At 41.5% G+C, this 20,975-nt stretch overlaps 1 protein-coding gene across 1 annotated transcript; it reads left to right on the forward strand.

Moving 5' to 3' along the window:
• The first annotated feature begins 658 nt into the window (after nt 1-658).
• Nucleotides 659-20,257, forward strand: LOC124480733 (inactive dipeptidyl peptidase 10). Its single transcript, XM_047040299.1, has 25 exons — nt 659-757; nt 5,643-5,757; nt 6,135-6,230; nt 6,367-6,461; nt 7,090-7,161; nt 11,552-11,604; nt 12,192-12,267; nt 12,860-12,980; nt 13,160-13,314; nt 13,403-13,500; nt 13,620-13,743; nt 14,051-14,092; nt 14,204-14,308; nt 14,653-14,744; nt 15,518-15,565; nt 16,220-16,338; nt 16,438-16,485; nt 17,380-17,478; nt 17,924-17,990; nt 18,189-18,383; nt 18,471-18,525; nt 18,633-18,732; nt 18,837-18,895; nt 19,062-19,134; nt 19,223-20,257. Exons 1-25 carry the CDS (start codon nt 719-721, stop codon nt 19,438-19,440), a joined length of 2,364 nt encoding a protein of 787 aa, XP_046896255.1. The 5' UTR covers nt 659-718; the 3' UTR covers nt 19,441-20,257.
• Nucleotides 20,258-20,975: the final 718 nt, after the last annotated feature.

The following is a 20,975-nucleotide window of genomic DNA, read 5'->3' on the forward strand; positions in this document are numbered from 1 at the left end:
CCCCTTATTGCAGGTCTGGGAATTGTTACCGCTCTGTCCCTTGATGAGGGCGAAAATGCAGTGTGGGCAAAAAGCGGTTTTAATATGCTTAAAGAAATTATGAGTATGTTTCATTGGACTCACCTAAAAAATATATAAACACAAAGAGCTTAAGTTAGCTGTAAATAGCCTACTGCTGGGACGACCAACATTCATAATAATAATAATGATAACGCACACATGGACAATGACGGCTCTAAATAATAGTGGTTGGAGTCATGTGTTATGATATTATTTACATGAGTACAGTTATTGTATCAATGATGTTACCATGTGATAACGTAATTGGATAGACAGAATTGCTGAGCCAGATGTTTTGGCTCTCTACACCCTGTCTTGATTTAATCGGAGGTAATCGGTTATTGATCGGAAAGCAACGATTGACTGAGCATAAACCACATAAAAAGAAAGACAGACAGACAGACAAAGAAGGGGGTGTTGAGAGACACAGAGAGAGAGAGAGAGAGAGAGAGAGAGAGAGAGAGAGAGAGAGAGAGAGAGAGAGAGAGAGAGAGAGAGAGAGAGAGAGAGAGAGAGAGAGAGAGAAATTGAGAGGGGGGGGGGAGGGATTTCTCGATCAACTTGAGAACAGCGCGATAGCATGCAGAACAAGTAAGCGGCAAAGCACGATCTACGTTTTTTTTCCCATTCCAACCGACTATTATTGAAGCCCGCAAAGATGATTGCCACCACTCAACAGAACATGACCACTGACCTGGTATTGGGTATTGTTTGTTTAAGTTATTATGCCTTTATTTTGTGGCAATTCATTTAACGAGTATGGCATGTCTAGCAGGTGTGTGTGTGTGTGTGTGTGTACTAGCTACTTAATTCTGTGCAAAGTCAGCGATTCTTCGTTAAATCGGCGTAATGTGACAATCGATTCGTAGACTACTTCATGGATTTCACATATTATGCTTTCATTCATACTTTTTAAATCAACCAAATCACCTCTTCTCCTGAGCCAGACTGACTTCTTTCACTGCAGTGCTGGTCCAGCATCCATACTACACGATCTATCCCTTTTGATGGTGTCTATCTAATCCTAATGAGTTTTGTTCAGTTTCACTTTTCTGCAGCTTCGGTTGCCTTCTTAAAGCAAATATTATTTCTTAACACAGTTTCACCAAGATGTAATTTCAGATTTGAGTCGTTAAAGGATGTTGTTAAAACTTTATAATGGAATAATAAACAATACAGCACAGTTTGTCACTATATGACTATATGAAAATATGTTATATTTATGATCCCAGTAATTGATCCTGTAGTCTGATTTGAAACAGTTCACTGAATAGCATTCTGAAGAATGCTGGGGTCTTAGCCTTCTTTAAACTTAGATAAGATGTTTGGGAATCCTTTTGACTGAAAACCATCTTCAATAGCTCTTGATCATAAATAATGCAATATTTAGGGTTAATCCTTATTTAAATTCCTTTATTTTCTTTTTTTCTACACACATTTTAGAAAATAGTCTGACACTGATGGCTTAAGCACTGCCTAGTTGACAGGTGTACATGGGATGTAAAAGGCCCAAAATATACATTTCTGTCAGGATAACAGCATTAATCGTTGAATCAATGCAGGGTGCTTATGACACATATTTAACATTATTGAAATAGTCTACATTGGCTACATGTATTTTCTTAAACAGACATATATTCACGGTCAACCTGTATGGAATGTAACCTGTGAAATGTACGGATTAAAAGAAATGGCAAAGTATGTGGTGGCAATTTGGAGTTAACCTTTTTTTAGTTTAGCAAGGCCAGTATGCCACAAAACACTATGCAGTGTAGCCACAATCTTTTCTTAGGAAACTGTTGCACTGTGTTACTGGCCAATCCTAATCAATGTACAGCTAAGCAAAACATTTTTTTTTAGCAACTTGGGTATAGTGTTTTAGAAATCTTGAAGGAATTATTGTGGCTGTTAGCTTGTTCACTATGCTTGATGAAGACCCATAGAGCTGGTTGTGTGAATGCACAGTATACTGTCTGTCCGAGAAGAGCTTGTGTCCGTATGTCACAGAACTGTACTCTCTTGCCATATCCATCAACCTCTGCCACACACATCTCACAATGACATCAACAAGCCTTTTTCCCAGGCATGGGCTCTGAAGGATATAGGTTGGGCTGAGGCTGTGTGGCAAAGGCTAAAGCCCTTTTATGCAGTAACTTGCTAATGCTTGGTGGGATGCATGAAAGGAAGAAGACAGTGGGGCTGCCTTGCAGCAGGGTAGGCTAAAGCTGTCGTTTTTTATGGGACTGTGACCAGTGCTGCATTGTATGTTGTTTGTCTGGAGGGCGAACTGTCATCCCACTTCATCTTACACATTATCTAATCTCTCCTACCTTGTTCAGATGGGAATGACAAGGGAAGGCAAAAGCGATTATTATTTTGGTTAGAGCAATATAGTAAATAAGGGAATGAGAAAAAGAAAAGGCATGTGAAATATGTCATGCATATGCCTATTTTGTGTATCGTATCATCTAAATATTAATCTGAGCACAGTGATACATTCAATAACTTTGGATCCATGCCAGAATCCCGATGATGCAAAACCGAGTGAAAATTGCACACGTTTGAGGAAGGAAATATATTATATATATATATATTATATTGCCAATATGTATATTTCATCCAGAGATATCACTCATTATTTATCGCCTGAGATTTTCAATGAATTGAAATTATATCCAACAAGATACATTGAAAATGTTTATGTGTTATGTCTTATTTGACAACACTTTGTTTACAGGGAAACTGTTAAATAGTAGCCCCCCTGTTGATTTGTATTTGCTGGGGTTGAGGAGAAGCTGTTCAGGTCAGTGACAGTATCCTTCAACAGTTGCCTGCAGAATGATTTATTGCAGTATTCCCCCACCTCAACTATAGAGGATAGAGTTAAGGACATCCCTTGAGTCTTGTTCATTAATGGTGATGCTCTTTGGAATCTCCACCTACTGCTGTACTGCAACTGTGGTGCACAGGCTACCTAGTGAGTAACTGCATCTGGTGTAGCTACCTTCTGAGTCCATGCTCAGTCAGTGCAACGAGGTTCCTTTGATTTTGTGTTTAATTTACATTTCAATTTACAGTTGGCCAAATACCTCCTGGTTGAAATGATAATATTCAGGACTTGCTGTCCATAGGTATGCTGTTATTCCTCACGATGTGTCACAATGTACTTTGCAGGGAGAGACTCTCTAGTGGCCTTTTTAACCAAAAGCCCCCATTACAGTCTGCAATCCTTGTATTAATTGTTTCCCACTGGACCTTGTTCTACTGCACCTTGCATCGATCCTCCCATTTGGAGTGAAATTCCCCTCGCTGTTTTGGCAATGGTAGTAGCTCTGTTTCCTCTAATGTAACTCAACTAGTGTTTGTAGAGGTCTCTCACAAAGGGCTTTTCCCAAGACACAGTTATCCATACGTCAAAAGCTCAATTTCGTGGTGCAAAGCCGCCTTTTTATTTGACTGACAGCTTCATCAATGCTTCACCGTGAGCCCTTCTGGACCTGAGTAGCATGGATGGATGGCTCACACAGGAATTTGTATGACTCGGTTTTGATCTGGCTCAGCAGAAAGTCTGCACTGGGATATTGTGATGTCCATCAAATGAGATAGATGTGGTATGTCCCACAGCCAATCTTTTAACTGACTGCCAACGCCTGCAGTTCATACCATAAGGAGGACCCTGCACTGCTAGCTACTCACCACTCAGCTGTGAATCTGTATTCACACTGGGGATTTTGTTCCTCTATCTGTGTCTCATTTGCAAATTTGACAAAACTCTCTCTTCCCCTAAAACAGGATTCACCCTGTCCGTCTTACAAGAGTGTGACCTTAATTAGAAGTGTTGTCTAATATCTGTTCTCAGGGGAATTGATGGAGTCATGGTGCATCCCATTAGGCTGTGATGGTGGGGGATGTTTCAGCACTGATGCAAACAGTAATAGTGGAGCACACATCAGAAAGCACTGTTATTAGCTGTGTGTATACTATCCACAATCCCAATATCTCACATAAACCAATCAAACGGAATGGTGTAAGACCATTGTATACTGAGGAACTGAGAGCAAAGAAGAAATCTGATAAAGTAGAAAGGGATAAAAGAGACAGAAGATGAGAAGAGCCTTGTTTACTGGGATACCAGCTCTGGCCTTCGCAGAAGGGTAGAAACATCACTTTGTGTGTCTCCCTGCTGGCCCAGCAGTAGGGCTTTAATTTGAACGTGTTATAAAGCTGGATTCAGGGCAATCTATTAAAGATGAGACCTTGGCGGGTGCCCATGCTGGCAACCCATCAAGATATGGGATCTATCTCTCATTTTCCATGATGAGCGGAGGGACACGCTGCCTTGGAATGCAGGTGATAGCTCTCAGATAGAGAGGAAAGGTGTACTGAGTGTTATCAAAATAAAATCACACACTGAAACACATCTGAAAGATCTATATCTGTATCTTTTTTTGATTTGATTTTTTATAGGTGTATTTCTATGGTATTTATATTAATAATGAAGGCTGTTGCTTGTGAAGTCTTGTGGATAAGTACATTAGAAGTATGTGTGTGTCTGCAACAGTGGCTTATTGCACTTACTCAGAGACAGCTGGTGACACACAGGGAGAGCGGAGGAATGGTAATCTGTCAACCGGATGGATGCTTTGCCATACAACCCCCCTTTCCCCTACCCTCCCGCCCTGTACAAGGCTTGGAAGAAGGTGTTTGGGACGTCTGAAGCTTGGAGGACATGACCGGCACGGAGGTGGCCATGATGGAGGCTGAGCCCTATGTCTGCTCTGTGATTGAGCTCTCACACTCCACCCCTAGCACCGAGCCACAGCCTCTCATTAGAAGGGAGCGGGGGGGAGCCCTGGAATGGTCTGAAATTGTGTTTAATTGTGACTGATAGCTGTGGCCCTGTGCCTGCCTGAGGAGAGAATGTAGGCTGCAAAGATATAGCTACTCCTCTTACTCTCTCAGTCTGGTAACAGTGGTCATGTATGGGATTGTATAATCTTAAACTTAGTATATGCTTAATTCTTATCAGTCATAAATGCAGATTTTGTATTGTCTCAATGACAGTTGAATGCAATATATGCAAATCGTACTGCAGGGAGTATAGCACATTTTTGCTATGGATTTCAACATAGTTATTCTTTCAGTAAGATGAATGTCTCTGTTTCAAGTCTCATTGTTTCCATGTTTCATGATCCCATACCATACCTCCCCCACCAACATGCCCCATTAGAGTTCTAACAGGTGAAATGAGACGACAAAATGGGGAAATTATGGCATCACAAAATTATTTCAGCCTTCAATTAACTTCAAATGTTTTACTGGCGCACAGTCTTTTGCTGAGTTTTAAGGAGACTGACTTTAAATGACTAGGATTTCTGTCATTGTGGGGGCTGCTCTTTCCCCCCAGAAGCTCATTGTACTTATATGCATGTCAAGGAGAAGTCCCCAACTGTGAGATGGTGGAGATGAAGCAGCACTAATGTTTGCTCCCTAAGCTGTGCCAACACTCATTGCAGAGTGTTTTTGTGTGTTTTGTGTGTGTGTGTGTATGTGTGTGTTTGTGTGTGTATTTTTTCCTGCAGGATTTGGGTAGTTCAAGTGGTCCTCCAAGGAATTGGAAAGGCATTGGAATCGCAATGGTGGTGATTCTGTCTGTTATGTCACTGGTCATTCTATCAGTCATCATCCTTTCCCCCGGTAAGTGAATGGATAGAATGGGAGAGGGGACGAATGAAAATAGGTGGATGAGAAAAAGAGAATGAGGAAGAGAAAGAAGGAAGAAAGAGAGGGTCTGTGGGAGGAGGAGTGTAACCGAACACACATGGATTTTTATTAGACAAACATATTAACAGGGACATTTGAAAAATGACTAAACAAACTAAGAATGACAAATGTGCCTACTTTCACAGGCACACTGTGCTCTATGTTAAAGACTATGCTAAGTAGCTGTGTTTTGCCTGTCTTTTATTGGAAAATGTTTCATGTTACAATTATAGTGTTTTTGCTGGAATTGGTATTGCACAAGTAGACTGGTTATGCCTATTTTAAACCTCTCTCTTTCTCTCATTTTAAAGATGAGTCACAACTGTTACTCCAATCTCGCCTTACCATGGATGATCTTGAGAGTGAGAAGTTCAAAGTTCATGATCCCAGTGTGGCCTGGTTAAATGGTAAGACGGCCCCCTTTTCCTGCAGCTACCTAGATAACCTCAGCTGACCATGCTGTCACAGAAGCATTTTGCAAGTTAACAACCTTAAGCCACTGGTGAGAAGAAAAAAGAATGTTCCTTCTCTTGTTCTTTTCAGATAATGAGGTTGCTGTGCTCACCAGAGAGGGACATGTCATGTCATACAGCCTCTACAGCAACCTTACATCCACCCTGCTGGAAAACAGCTCCCTGGTGAGACACAGACATCTGCCTCCAGGGGGAAGAGACCAATCTCAATATTGATTGGCTCTTGAACCTGTACAGCTGGACAAATGGATGGGTCAATAGAGATGTGCCTGCGAACTGAGAGAGAATGTAGAACGTTTGTTAAACATCCTTCCATCAAGACGAATAGAGACCTGTATGTTGAGGCTGTGTGACAATTGAAACCCGTTTTTGTCCTATTTGGTTTCCCGGTTTGAGCCCTCAACTTATTGCTTCAAAGAGATTTTTCAAGCAAGGGTATCACTTTGAACACCGCCTCGGCACGACAGTGACAGACTTATATGGGTCATTGCCTAGGAACCAAACTGGGTACTGTTGTAAGGAGAGGGAGAGGTTTCTGTTCTGTAGTTCCACTGAATTGTCATTCGATGTGTCATCTTCTCAGCTTAGTTAATCCTGCACACAGACAAAAGCCAAGAACAGTTTTCGAAATGTTGTGCTTGATGCAGTAAACCAGCTACAGTTGTTCCTAGAGAGATCTATCTCAGTTTTGAAGCTTCACTAAGCTTGTTCATTAGAGGATGGCTGTAAGGTTATGGTTGAATGGAGATCAGAGAGACTTGCTGATAAGTATTGATTTTGATGTTTCCAACAGGACCTGACGTCTACTAAGTTCCAGGTGTCTGCAGACAAGAGATTTGTCATGCTTTCCTACAACATCAGACCGGTGAGTTTAGCCTCGGAAGAAGCCTTTTACTGATTACATTTGAAAGAAACCAAGTGTAGAACATAAAACATTCCCCAAGGAGAATTTAGCTCCTCATTCAATCCCCTCGTTTAATATAAGGCATACTGTCATGCAGCACATAATGGAATTCTAGTCATTATCATAAGAAAATCCATTAAAATATCAGGTTCTTTCAGCAACCAAATACAGTTCTTTGTCACACTTGTAGCTGTAATACAGTAGCTACATGGATGTGAATCCAGTGCTGGACAATCAGTCGAAGAAGGGAAAGTGGAGATATACCCTTTATGAAACAGCAGAGAAAGAGGGGGAGAAGGGGGAGGGAGGATTCTGCTGCTGCAGCAGTCTATAGCTCAGCACGCTGTAATACAGACACAAGCAAATCACTGGGAAAAATGTATAGGGAATTAAACTGGCTGATGGGGGAAGGGGTTTAAAAGGAGGATGGTAGAGGGAGACTGATCAGTTTGATGTAGATCAGTTGGTGGTGGTGGTGCGGAAGGGGGGGGTGTTGAGAGAGATGGGGTGGTAAAGTTGGCACTGCTGTAAAAAAATCTGCCTGATGGTTTGTGGGGAATTTTAATGAGAGGCTTACGAGAGTAAAATGCTAAATCGCATCTGGTTAGAGGCAATCGCACACAGAGTGTTGTAAGAAAAAACCAAACAACATTTACCTGTTTATGTTAGCCCTTTGTTATCCCTCCGTCAGCCCTGTCTCTGTAAACACCCATCCATTACATAAATAGCTGGATATTTCCCCAAAGGACAAGCAAGAGGTATGATCAACAAGTAATGGGGCAGGGAAGAAATAAAAATTAAGAAAATATTAGCCATTAGTAAATGTTTGTTTTATAAATAATCCCATCACATACAGTTATTTATCTCTTTCTCTTTACTATCCTTTCCAGCTCTTTCTCTCAGTTCTCTCTTTCTCCCTTTGTCTTTTTTTGACTGATCACTGTCATCTTCACGGCAAATCTTTGTCATTGTCAATGTAAATGTACATGCCATTTATTACCATGTTGACCAGTATAGTTGATGCAGAGACTAGTGTGTTCATTTGATGTAGAGAAGGCCTTGCACTTTCAATGTATAATTTATAGTGCTGTCAGTTTAACGCGTTATTAACGGCGTTAACGCAAACCCAAATTAACGGCGTCAATTTTTTATCGCGCGATTAACGCTCTTTTTGGCCTAGCAAACTTTGTAGTTTTTTTTCACATGCTGTTGCAACAACTACCGAAGTTAGAAAAACTACAACACCACACCGGATCTAGCTAGACCGGAAACAAAACAACAGGCACGCCACACACTTGTTTGGCTTGCGATCCGGCTAAAGCGTAGTAGCAGAGCCCGTTTACGGATATGAGGCATTCTCTGGTAGTAGGTTAACGTTACGTTTTGAGTTGATGGCGAGCGCGAGTCGCCGAAATGGATGCCAATAAGATTCTGAATGGAAAGTTTACTTTTAAAAAGTTGCCAAATGGTTCCATTGACAAGACCAAAGTGATCTGTGTGTTTTGTCGTTGTAAACTGAGCTATCATCGCAGCACGTCCAGTCTGAAATACCACTTGATGGCCAAGCACACAGATGATGCGAATTCTCCGCCCCCTCGTCAAAGCCAGGCGATTGCAATGTTGTTTTCAATAACAAAAAATATTTGCACGAAGCAATCCGAACCACTTTTCCATGTTGATAAGAGCATTACAATTTGAAAAAAGAATGGGACAAAAAGAAATCAAGGGACATTTAGAATAGATAAAAATGTGCGATTAATTGTGATTAATCGCGAGTTAACTATGACATTAATGCGATTAATCGCGATTAAACATTTTAATCGTTTGACAGCACTAATAGTTTAGTGATTGATCATACATGTGCAGTATCATATCGGAATGCAGCTCAATAAGGATTTAAGCTTTTGTCCAGAATGAATTATATTGTCTAATTTAGCATAAACGATTTCCCTATTGTATTATTCTTTCTGCCCATCTGTATTCTCCCAGTATGAACAAGTGTGTATGGTATGTTCTCTTGCCCAGTCATGCATGTCACATGTGCAAATGTATTTGAATGTGTATCTGTGTGTGTGATGGGTTTACAGGAGGGATATATTTCATCCTTCTTTTCTGTTCTGCTTTCTTCAGTCTTATACTTTCCATGCCTCTCTCTCCTTTATACCTATTCAATCTCTGGAGGTTTTCTGCTGACTAAAGCTGTTTGAAGCAGGCACCCATCCTCATTGGGTAAAGAAGCGGTGTGCATCTAAGAATGGCAGAAATATATGTGATATGCACCATTCACCTTTAGATCCCCCTGTCCAATCAAAATCATTCAGAAAGGGTGTAAAAGAATAGGGATCTGCTAACAGGAGAGGGCTGCTAGGGAAAGAAAGGTGGAGTGGACTATGGGTGTTGATGAAAGGCTTCTCTGGATTTGGTATTAGCTCATGGGGCTTTGGGGAGATTTGTGCCCCTTGGGCAACAAATAAATGGATTTTAAAAAGGGTTAGAGGGGTATAGTTAAAAGTGAGGGGGTGAGGGTGCATACAGACCTCACAGCTCCTGCGGCAAAGGGCTGATACATTCTGCAGAACGCCAAAGAATCACACGCGTATGTGTACATGTGTATGCCTGTGAAAGAAAGCAGGGTGGTGTGAAGGGGTACAAAGAATATTGATGATGGGGAGGAAATGAGAAAAGGCAGCCAGACAGGCAACCAAGACTGTGCAATGTTAGAGGGCAAGGAAAACGCAAACAGAGTTGGGTCTTCTCCTGCAGCAACAGCCAATTGGTGACTGGTATCAAGGGTAGCACATTGAGGCACCAGAGAGAAATGCATGTGACGCAGCAACAATGGGATGTGGAAGGACTCTATGATCTCCATAGTGTTTGGACTACAGCACACGCACACAAGACCTTCCAATATCTGTCCTCACACAAGAGGGGGTGTAATCTCAATACAGTCCCATTATTGCCTTCTCCCCTGTGAGCACACACTGCAGTGTGGCTCTTCATTTGGTGTGGAGGGTGGCTGTGTGTGTGTGTGTGTGGGGGGGGGGGGGGGGGGGGGGGGGGGCGGTAGTAATGTGGAGACGAGCAAAACATTTTGGCGGAACGGGGGGGAAGGATTTATGGCTTACGAATTTGGGGCCACATTAGAATATATTCTCCATTCCTTCCCTTCACTCCCTCTTTAAAACACACACATCCACACACACATCATGCTTTCTCTTTCCCTCAACCTCTGCTACCCAAACAATAAAAGATTAACCAGATTTCTGGCTTTGTTGGTCAATTCTAAATAGCTAATTAACCAGAGTGCTGATGACACAATAGCCTCTGCTGGCCCAGCAGTAAGTAAACACATCCACTATTTTGTTTCTGTGGCCTGTTACACAGCACTTACCTTTGAATCTGTGTGACTCTGCTCCCCATCCCTTATCTCCCTGGGCCAATGTTCTCTTCACATTTGAATGTTTCCGGTTGCTATTGTAGCAACTTGAGCAGTAACTTGTATGGCTGTCCCTGTGGTCAGCTTTATATTTCAGAACCAATATCTGGCAGTGATGAGACTCTGAACAAATCCCAAATCAGTTCTTTCTTTTATGTATTTGCCTTAATTCCTTGTTTGCCAATCATAACCCTCTCCCTTTCAAGCATTCTCCTATATATCCTTAACAACACGGGATAGTACTATCACACTGTTAAGTATGCTGCATGGAAGATGTGACATTTTATGTTTTGGGGACTTGCTTGTTGAGGGTAGTGTGTCAAAGGTACCTGCTGGATTTATATACGAATAGAAGGATTTAGTATGCTTGCTTTTGTAAAATCCTGTGGGTATTTTTTGGCTCCATCTCCAAGTAACAAACACGCACATTTGCACAGGATCATTTGATGGTCTTATATCTAATAACTGTGCCAGAGAAGCATTGCCACTTCATATTTCTCTAATGAGATTGACTATCATAGCTCTTATTTTAATGAGATGTCTCACTTAGTTCCCATCCTCTTCCATATATTACATCATTTACGTGATGCAAAGTTGTCTCTTTTACCATAGAGGGACAAGGACCTCAGGTTTAGTTTCATAATCCCGTCTGATGTCCTCCATGTGGTGATGCAGTCTCACAGATGAACATGCTGGCCTGGTTTCTTGCCCTATTAAAACCACTCCATTACTTTCCCTTTCCAAACAATAGCCTATTGGTTTATTTAGCCATCAAAACAATGGGGTTACTCTGTTTTTTTTAATCCTGTGTGTGTTCAATAGATTTGTGTGTGTGTGTGTGCCTGCCTGGCAATACATTTGTTTGCTATGTAACTGTGGCATCCCGGTGCCCATCATGTCCTCTACCTCCTGCAGGTGTTCTCTCAGTCCTTCACAGCCTCCTATGCTATCTACACTGTTTCTACTGGGTAGGTAGAGCCAGGAATGCCGATGCATGGGCTGCTACTGGGCATGTGCACTGCCAATGCAAGAGACCCTGGACTGCTCAAGTTCCTCCAAGTGTGTCCCATCGCATCTGAACTTAATTTCTCTGTCTAACATCCATCATCTCTGATGACCTTTCTCTCCCCGTGGCCAGTGGTAAACCTGTGTCAGGGTTAGAGTACATGGATCACAGCCAGGAATTCCTGCCTGCCTGCCGATCAGTCAGAGGCTCTTTAGTGTCTCTGGATAAAAGCTTGGACCTGGAGTATTTAAGGAGGACAGATGCCTCTGAAGGGACTTTAGAAGGATCTGCCCTTTTGATCTGCCTGGATATGCACTGAAGAAATATGTGTGCCTGTTTGAAGGAAAATCTGATTTTAACACCTTTACAGTGTTATGTCATTGCATGATCCGACCTGATCGTCCGATCGTCTCTGTTTGGTTTTGCAATTCGCATCTTACCTTTTTTTTAAGAACAAGCTTGACAATAGGCATGGACGGATCTCAGAACTCTATTCAATAATGGTTTTTAAGAGGCTAACAGAGGATGTGTGTGTGTGTGTGTGTCCAGAGATCTCACTGAGCAAAACCTTGGTGGGAGGGCTGTGCTACAGTATGCAGCCTGGGGTCCCCAGGGGAACCAGCTGGTAAGACTCCTCTTTCTCCTCTCTCTCTCTCTCTCTCTCTCTCTCTCTCTCTCTCTCTCTCTCTCTCTCTCTCTCTCTCTCTCTCTCTCTCTCTCTCTCCTTCTTTCTCTGTCTATCTTTCTGTCTGTTTGTCTTTTCGTCTCTCTTTCTCTGCCTCTCTTTCTCTCACACACACACATTCATTTTTAACTATCTGTTATTACAAAAGTAAACTGTGTTTTAACATAATTATTTCAACCAATTCAATCCATAATAATTTGCCTTTTTAGAACAACATTTATATAGTAAATATAAATATATAATAATAATATTTCTAATCAAATATATATTGACAAAATATAATAGCAGTGATTGGTACTCATTCCTTTGCTCATCATTTATTGTAGTTTTGTTCAGATTGAGTCATTTGTTTTTGGTGCAATGTCTGTGTTCATCTACAGCAGTGTATCTGCCAAGTAAAGATATATTGGCTCTCGCTTGGCTGGTTGATGATGCATTTAATCTTGGACCGAGCCTGACGTTTGATTCAGACAGCCAGCGCTGAGCCCTGTATCTGTCTTTGATAACGGATTAACACTGTCACTGCTGCCAGGCCTATGTGTTTGAGGGAGATATCTACTACCAGCCAGACGTGACCAGCAGGGCTCTGCGGCTAACAGCCACAGGCCAGGAGGAGCAGGTGGTCAGTGGGATCTCTGACTGGACCTACGAGGGTAAATGATGCTGCGCCTCCTCCTATCTTCCTGTCACACCACTGTATGTTGGTTGAATTACTTGAGAACTGCTTTGCAACTTGAGAATGGTTCTTAGCTATGCATGATATTTCAGATTTGGTTCACAATCAGCAATTTTCTTCTTGACTGTCCTGCTCCTCTCATTAAACTGTCAACAGAGGAGATTCTTCTGTCATATCCTGCCCACTGGTGGTCTGCTGATGGGGCCCGACTGGCATACCTCACCATCAATAACTCTGCTACTCCCTTAATGGATATACCACACTTCTTAGGCGGCCTCTACCCCTCCAATGTTCTCTATCCTTACCCTAAGGTAGAAATTACTATTTCAGATTTTGACTTATTGAATATTTCATGTTAACTCTTCCTCCTTTTATGATACAATTTCTTTCTCTGTGCAGGCTGGTTCCAGTATTCCTGCAGTCAGTCTGTTTGTAGTGAATCTATATGGTCCAGCTCACACTCTAGAGATGATCCCTCCAGACAACCTCAATGCCAGGTACTAGGACCCCGAACCAACCTTTCACGCAGGAAAAAAACGAATGCAGTTAATATTAAACGGTGGTATCTCTTTCTGTTTCTCTGTCTCTGTCCTCTCTCCAACAACATCCCTCATAGAGACAGCTACATCTCCATGGTGACTTGGACCAGCAGCACCCGGCTAGCGGTTCGTTGGTTGAATCGCTCCCAGAACCAATCAGTGCTCTGTGTGTGCAAGGCTACCACAGGGGCTTGCTTAGAGGTAAGGTATCAAAGGTCATTCACATGAATGTGGTGGATTTACAATGCTGTGCAACACTCTTTAAGTAATCTTTTGTATTTTTTTTTACATCTAATATAAAGTCTGGTCGAGTTGGCATTGATTCTCTTAAGCTCCCAATCCCCCCCGCCTCCCATTTTTATGGTCAGATTTCTGTGTGTGTGGAATTTTCAATGATGCACTGCAGTATGTTTTTTCTGTTTTGCTACCTTCCCACATCCCTCGTGGAGTGAGGAGCATTTACTTTCTGGCAATATATTTTCTTATCTATATGATCTTAAATACCCAGAAATACAAGATGATCATGGACTTGATGCAAAACCAACGACAGGTAACAATAGTAATCAATTTAAAATGTGCTGATATTCATTAGAAAACCAATCACTGACACTGTGATATTTGCTGGATTCTGTTCACCCTAACATTCAAACTGATTCAACAGGAGGTGCCATTGTTCTCAGCCGACGGCTCCTTGTTTTTCCTGACACTGCCAGCCAAACAGGGGGCTCGTGGAGAGTTCCAACACATTGCCAGCTTCCCTGTCCAGGTCAGTTGGAACCCCAGTATTGTCCTGCTGAACAGTTTACTGATAACATGCCTGTTTACTTTTCCACAGGGTGGCACAAAACTGAGATTACAGAACTGAACAGCATATAACTTAAAGGCTATTTTCTCCCAAAGGAATTCCATTTCCGTGGGGAATTCGTAAAAATGTTAGTGAGCATAATTTGTCAATACCAAACTTCTGAGCTATTAAGAAATGCTTAAATCAATAGCATTGCGTGAGGGTATTCTAATGAATTAGTCATGGGGATATATCTTTCTCAGTGTCAAAATATCAGCCTGTTTCTGCCATTTTTCTCCTCTTCTCTTTTCCTACCTGTGACACAGCCCACGGGGCCGTCAGGCCCTCCACGGTTTCTGACATCTGGGAACTGGGATGTCACTTTGCTGTGTGCCCTGGATGAGGAGGCAGGGAAGATGTAAGTGAGAAGCACAGCTAAGTGTGATGCCTCATAGAACCCCCCTCCGGCTCTACCACTGGATGTCACAGCATCTCACACAGACATGCAAGAGCTAGGAGAGAGACTAGAGAGATATCATTAAAAAAAACTGCAGCTTGAAATGGGCTCAGTATGAATTAAGGTGACAACTGATTACTGGCGGAGTAGCAGAGAAATGTCCTTCTGATGCCCAGTGAAGGATCAAAACTATGATCAGATCATTCATCAGAGTTAGGCAGGCAAAGAACTCTACCTCAAAAAAAATATCTGAATAACTGAGTTTAGACTTCAGAGGATGGAATTAGTCCTGAGCTTGTGCTGGATTAGACTCATCCTGAACTCATCCTGAGCAGTCTTCATGCCATCACTATCAGACTTGGGAGGAAAAACTCCATACACTCAAACAGACTGAGGAATCCAGACGCAGCACAGAGGATTCTGGGAGGAAGAGCTGCAGGTGAAACCAGATGGTTGCAATCACAAAGCCCAAGTGGTGGCTGTTCTGTTTGCCTCCAAGCAAATCACTCCCACTGTGGTCACACATTCGGCTGGAAAAATGCTGCATTTCAGTGGAAAATCATACTCTTTATTTAATACCATAATTCACCTGCAACAGCTGCACATCACATGTTCTACTGTGCTACTGTGATACAATAGCTGGGTGACGTATTAAAAGGTATTGTCTCAGTGATGTTTTGTTGAATGACCTTGATGGGTAAATTAATGACATTATTAATCATCTCTCAATGCAGATATTTTCTAAGCACAGAAGAATCCAGACAGAGCAGACATCTGTACAGGTAAGGTTGGACCCCTCTAAAACATCCTCAAACATAATCTACTAATTCTGTGACTGCCTGCTTATGCTCATCTGCTTTGTATTCTCCATATATTCACTTTTTTTGTGGAGGACGAATTGCATCTCAGTTTACCTACATTACTATTTCCAGAGATGTTCTGTAAATATTAGGATATTAATTAGGTTGGTGCTGCCCACTGCCATATAGTACTGCTGGGAATTCAAGGGAATAAGGGCTGTATAATTTGCTACCATTATAAAGAAGGTAGGTGTTTAGACAAGTGAGCTCAGGGGCTATTGTGTAGCAGATGAAGAGCTTCCTCTCCAGTGCACTGCAGGCAGACTGCCCAGCTAACACATTTATCAAGAAGCAGCAAGCTGAGTGGATGGGAAGGTGCTGGGCTACAGCAGGAGTGTCGACGATGTTGAGACTGATCCACAGCCTGTGATTAACGTTCTCAGACCCTCACACATTTATCTTATATATTTCATGTAGTTTTGTTATTACACTGCTTTGGACTTGGTCAAAACAATCTGGAAAGAGGGTAAACTGGAGTGTGAACATACTGTGTTTTTGGTTCTTTTCTTTAAAATGACAGTGTAGAGAAGAATTGTTTGTTATCTAATTTTTTGATAATCTACAATTTTTTTCTAGTGCGGATCTGGAGGGGGTTTTCCAACGCCAGTGTCTCACCTGCAATTTATTAGATGGATGCAGCTTTTTTAAAGCCGAGTTCAGCCCCAATCAGACATATTTCACACTGTATTGCCTTGGTAAGTGCTTGGAACACAATCACTGGATCATCAGTGCCCAGTATTATCAAACTAATACTACTTGAAAACAAATGTCTTTATTTAACCATATTCACTTAGGCCCTGGGATCCCTAAAGTTACCGTTCACATTACAAAGGACCCTTCCAGTGAGTTTTTTCACCATATTGTAAATTTTTTACTTCAATTCATTAAAGGTCCCATGACGTGAAAACTTCACTTTAGGAGGTTATTTAACATTAATACGAGTTCCCCTAGCCTGCCTTTGGTCCCCCAGTGGCTAGAAATGCCGATAGGTGTAAACCAAGCCTTGGGTATTTTTCTCCGCCTTTGAGAAAATGAGAGCTCAAACGCTCGGAAAATCCCCCATGTTTTGACGTCACAATACGGAAGGTTACCTCCCCTTTCTCTGCTTTGCCCGCACGGAGAATTTGGCCCACCAATGCAAAAATGAGCTATGACCGTGCAAGCTTAACATTGGTTTTTCCTCGAGACATCATGGTTTGCAAATGACCGAAGTATGGCAGTTAGCCCCGCCTCTTTCTTCCTCATAGTATTTAAAGCTACAGACACAGAAACAGCATGTCCTGAGGAAAGCTCATTGTGGGACTGCTCGTAGTGGCTGTAATTCTGCACCAAGGCTGAATTTCGGGAAAGAGACTTAAGATACAGTATTAGGGGACCACTAAGGCCTATATACAAGCATTCAAAAACAGCATGCCATGGGACCTTTAAGCCAAACCTGCTCCCCCAAGCTCCATTATATAGCACTGCACAGAAGGCTGTAGAGGGCAGTATACACACATTAATACAGTATACAAACCTCCTATGGCTCAAAACCCCTCTAAGATTCTCCACACCGTCTAAGATTCTTCACATTTCAGACTTCATATAAAGTTAAGGGGAAATAATCCATGTGAATATCAATATTGATTGTGTCCAAATTTGATTTTTGGGGTGGAATTGTCTGTTTGCAGAGAATTTGCTGCTGCATTCTCGATTACATAGGCATATTTGAAAACAATAGTTCTTTCTTTTGATAGGTTACATGGTTATGGAGGATAATGCACCTCTCTCTGAAGCACTACAGGGCAAGAGACTCCCAAAGACCCTGTTCAAGACCCTCTCAGCAGATAACCATGGTATACCTGTGGAACACATCCAAACACACACAGCAGACTGAGTTTTAAAGATCAACATCAAGCAAGTAATTTACATTATCTGATAGTCCAGTCTACTGTGCTGTATCTAACAAGAGGCTGGTAAAGATCAAGCTAAACATAGCAGAGTACCAATTACAATTACAGAGTAAAGGGTTTCAATTTGTTGATTATGTCTCGATGGGAGGGTAAACCTGAATAACACCTTCTCTTGGGGAGTGGGGAAAATCAGTCAATGTGATTGTGTAAGTGTTTTAGGGTGTGTGTTAGGAGTGTGTGTGTGCACGCCTGTCTGTGTTTTCAATGTTTGCGTCATTAGAATGAAACACGAGGCCCAGGAGAGCTCATCTACTGGTGGTGTAAGGGGGAATACTGATGAAGTCTGCAACACTGGACTTGGTGTACCATCTATGTTTGTTTTTATCAGACCTCCACCTGAAATTGTCCTTGCCTCAGTGGTTTGAAGCCAACCTCCACCCGCTCCTCATCATTGTGTAAGTCTGTAATGCATAGACAACTGTTATTTGTGAAGGTTAAAAATACTTACCGTTGTTAAGGTTATTGTTACCTGCTATATGCTGTTAGATTATTTTACGTATGACAAACATACAAAAAAAACATTTTTCACTGTTTCTGACCTCTACTATTTTTCAAGCTCCAAATGAGTTGTTCATGTTTATCTTGCTCTGCAGGAATGGAGTTCCAGGCAGTCAGTCAGTGACAGAGGAGTTTGCCCTGGGCTGGCCTGAGGTCCTGCTCAGCTCTCATGACGTGGCCTTGGCTTGGGTGGATGGCAGGAGTGATGATGGACGGGGACAGAAGGCCCCTGCAAATGACCCACGCAAGCTTGGCTCACTGAGAGTCAAAGATCAGCTTGGAGTTGTAGAGTTAGTGTCCTGTAATGTAATACAGTCAATAAATTACATGAGAAATATCTGTTTCATTGATTTACTCATTTTCTCCTTCAATCATAGGTGGTTGATGCAACTCCCCTACATTGATGATCGACGTATGGCCCTTTATGGCAAGGTTGCTATCTGGAATTGACAGTTCTGTTCTATCTCAATCTATACAAAGTGGATACAAAGTACAAAATACAATACAAAGTTCTCAGTTTAGTGTATCTCTGTCTCTAGGCTTTTGGTGGTTATGTAACCCTCAAGATGCTAGCTGCAACTGAGAAGTTATTTCGATGTGCAGCGGCTGCAGCTCCTATAACAGACTTCAAACTGTACAGTGAGTCTGGACTTTGCCTTGTTCCTACCATGTTTTACAAGTGAATATAAAACTCATACATATTGAACGCTACTTAAAGATTCAAGCGATTTCACATGTTTTAGGTGCTGCCTTCTCAGAGAGGTATCTGGGACTCCCTGTAAAGGATGAGCACACTTACTTAGTGAGTATCTTTCACATCAACAGTCCTCTTCTCTTAATTAATAAACTATTATTTTGAATACAAGCTATAATAGATACAATGTTATTTGAAAATGTATCTATTACTGTATGAAGATACTGACATGCTAAGAGTAATAGAAGTTTCTTTGTCTCTTTCATTTCTTTAGATGGCCTCTGTGCTGGAGGAGGTCACCAAGCTGAAGGAGGAGAACTTTCTCATACTGCATGGAACTGCAGATGGTAAATATCACAGATGGTTTGAAATAAATATATGAAATTGTTCCTGCAAACGTCATCTATGTGCATGTGTTTGTTTGTGATTTCAAAGCCAGGGTACACTTCCAGCACAGTGCTGAGCTCCTGAGCCGTCTGGTGAAGGTAGAGGCCAACTACTCCTTGCAGCTGTACCCAGATGGGGGCCACACCCTGTGGGAGCAACGCAGCATCCAGCACTTCCAGCGAACCCTGGTGCACTACCTCCAAACATGTCTTAGGCATAGCCTCCTGCAGGCACCTGTGGAAGAACCAGAGGATGAGGAGGACTGAATAGGAAATGTATGTTCCTCTGGAGAGATGGACCTGGGAGAATTACTGTCTTATGCATTGCCTTGGGCCTGACCTACGATACACAAGAACACAGGAGTGTGGACCAATCACAATGGATAACTGCATACGGATGTCTTAACGACTTCGGGAATATACTGTCTCTCTGTACTCTCTAACTTGTTTGAATAGATTTACCTTGTCCCTTGACTCTACTGATCACTAAGTCAGTATCTGGGATAGGTAACTTGCTCCTGATTTGACTTAAAGTTCACAGTAATGAAACATGCATGTCATTACAATGGCTGCATGATGTGGAGTGGTTTACAATGCATTCCTTCTGTTTTGTTTCCTTGCAGATTTACCCAACAACTGACTGATAACATGGTGGTTCATTGCATTAAATTAAACAAATAATACCATGTCCTTTCTGAAATGCTTCCAAACTGACAGTTTGGTTTCATGCATCTTGAATGATTCTATGGTAACAATTACTGTATCTTTGGCAAGTCTCCATGGATGCAATTCAATACAATTGCCAAACTCAAACAAAAGCACATTTTCTTCAAATCTTTTGGATGGTTTGTTTTGTTTTGGTAATTTGTTTACTTGAAATATTTTGGATACAGTTTTGTTGTTGTTGTATTTCCTGTGCTTTGCAAATGCAAACATTTTATAGAAATGTTTTATGACAGTGTGTTACAAAGCTAAAAACATATTCCAGAATGCCCTACAGAATGTAGGTTGTAACTCCTGTAGCTAAGTGTCAATCAAAACCATGGATCTTACTTGGTGAATGCATGTATTCTGTTTGAAACTGAATGCCATTGAAATGAAAATGTCCCATTTTTTGTTTCACCAGTCTTTCACAATAAAGAAGCAAGTCCATGTTTTTCAGCAAGACTGTTATTCTTTTTCACAGCTTCGTGTCAAAGCAATGCAATCATTTTACATTTTAACAAAATAAATAGCTATGTCCTAACTTTCTTTGCTGTCAGGCCAAAGAGTGTAGAAGCACAAAGTGAAGCTCAATAGAACGTTCCATTGCAACATCTGCGCCCAGCAGCAGTCCTACCTATGAGTCCTACACATCCGCCATTTTGGACTGTATTCCAGTAAGACGTCACTCCAACAAAGAGCAAATTACATGTTAAACTATTATATGTCTATATAGCCAACATAAATATTAATACTAATTATTTACTTGATTATTAGGTCACATTTTTTTACAGAATCAAAGCCGAAATATGAAAACCATTCATTCAGAATGTCATTGATTAATTGGACGACAGAAATGACGATTAGGGCTACATGATTCCTTCGTTCATTCATTCATTTAACATTCATGAATTCATAAATCATAAACTTGAGGATAAACCAAGTAGGCAACTTTTTAATTTATAAAAATTTCACAAATACATTTCTGAGGAAATATCTGGTAAAATGATGCTATCCGAGCCGTTTAAGTTGATATTACTTTCTTAATCATCATGATAAATATCTTACATTCAGATAAAAGCGATAAAGCAGCAGCGCAA

Source organism: Hypomesus transpacificus, chromosome 18 (assembly GCF_021917145.1).
Source record: "Hypomesus transpacificus isolate Combined female chromosome 18, fHypTra1, whole genome shotgun sequence".
NCBI lineage: Eukaryota > Metazoa > Chordata > Actinopteri > Osmeriformes > Osmeridae > Hypomesus > Hypomesus transpacificus.

What these genes read in the sequence shown, in the direction of transcription:
- LOC124480733 (XM_047040299.1), top strand. Translation starts at nt 719, where the DNA reads ATGATTGCCACCACTCAACAGAACATGACCACTGACCTG. An exon ending in TTTCCTACAACATCAGACCG is followed by an intron (nt 7,162 to 11,551) that starts GTGAGTTTAGCC and finishes TACCTCCTGCAG; the next exon opens with GTGTTCTCTCAGTCCTTCAC. An exon ending in ATCTACACTGTTTCTACTGG is followed by an intron (nt 11,605 to 12,191) that starts GTAGGTAGAGCC and finishes GTGTGTGTCCAG; the next exon opens with AGATCTCACTGAGCAAAACC.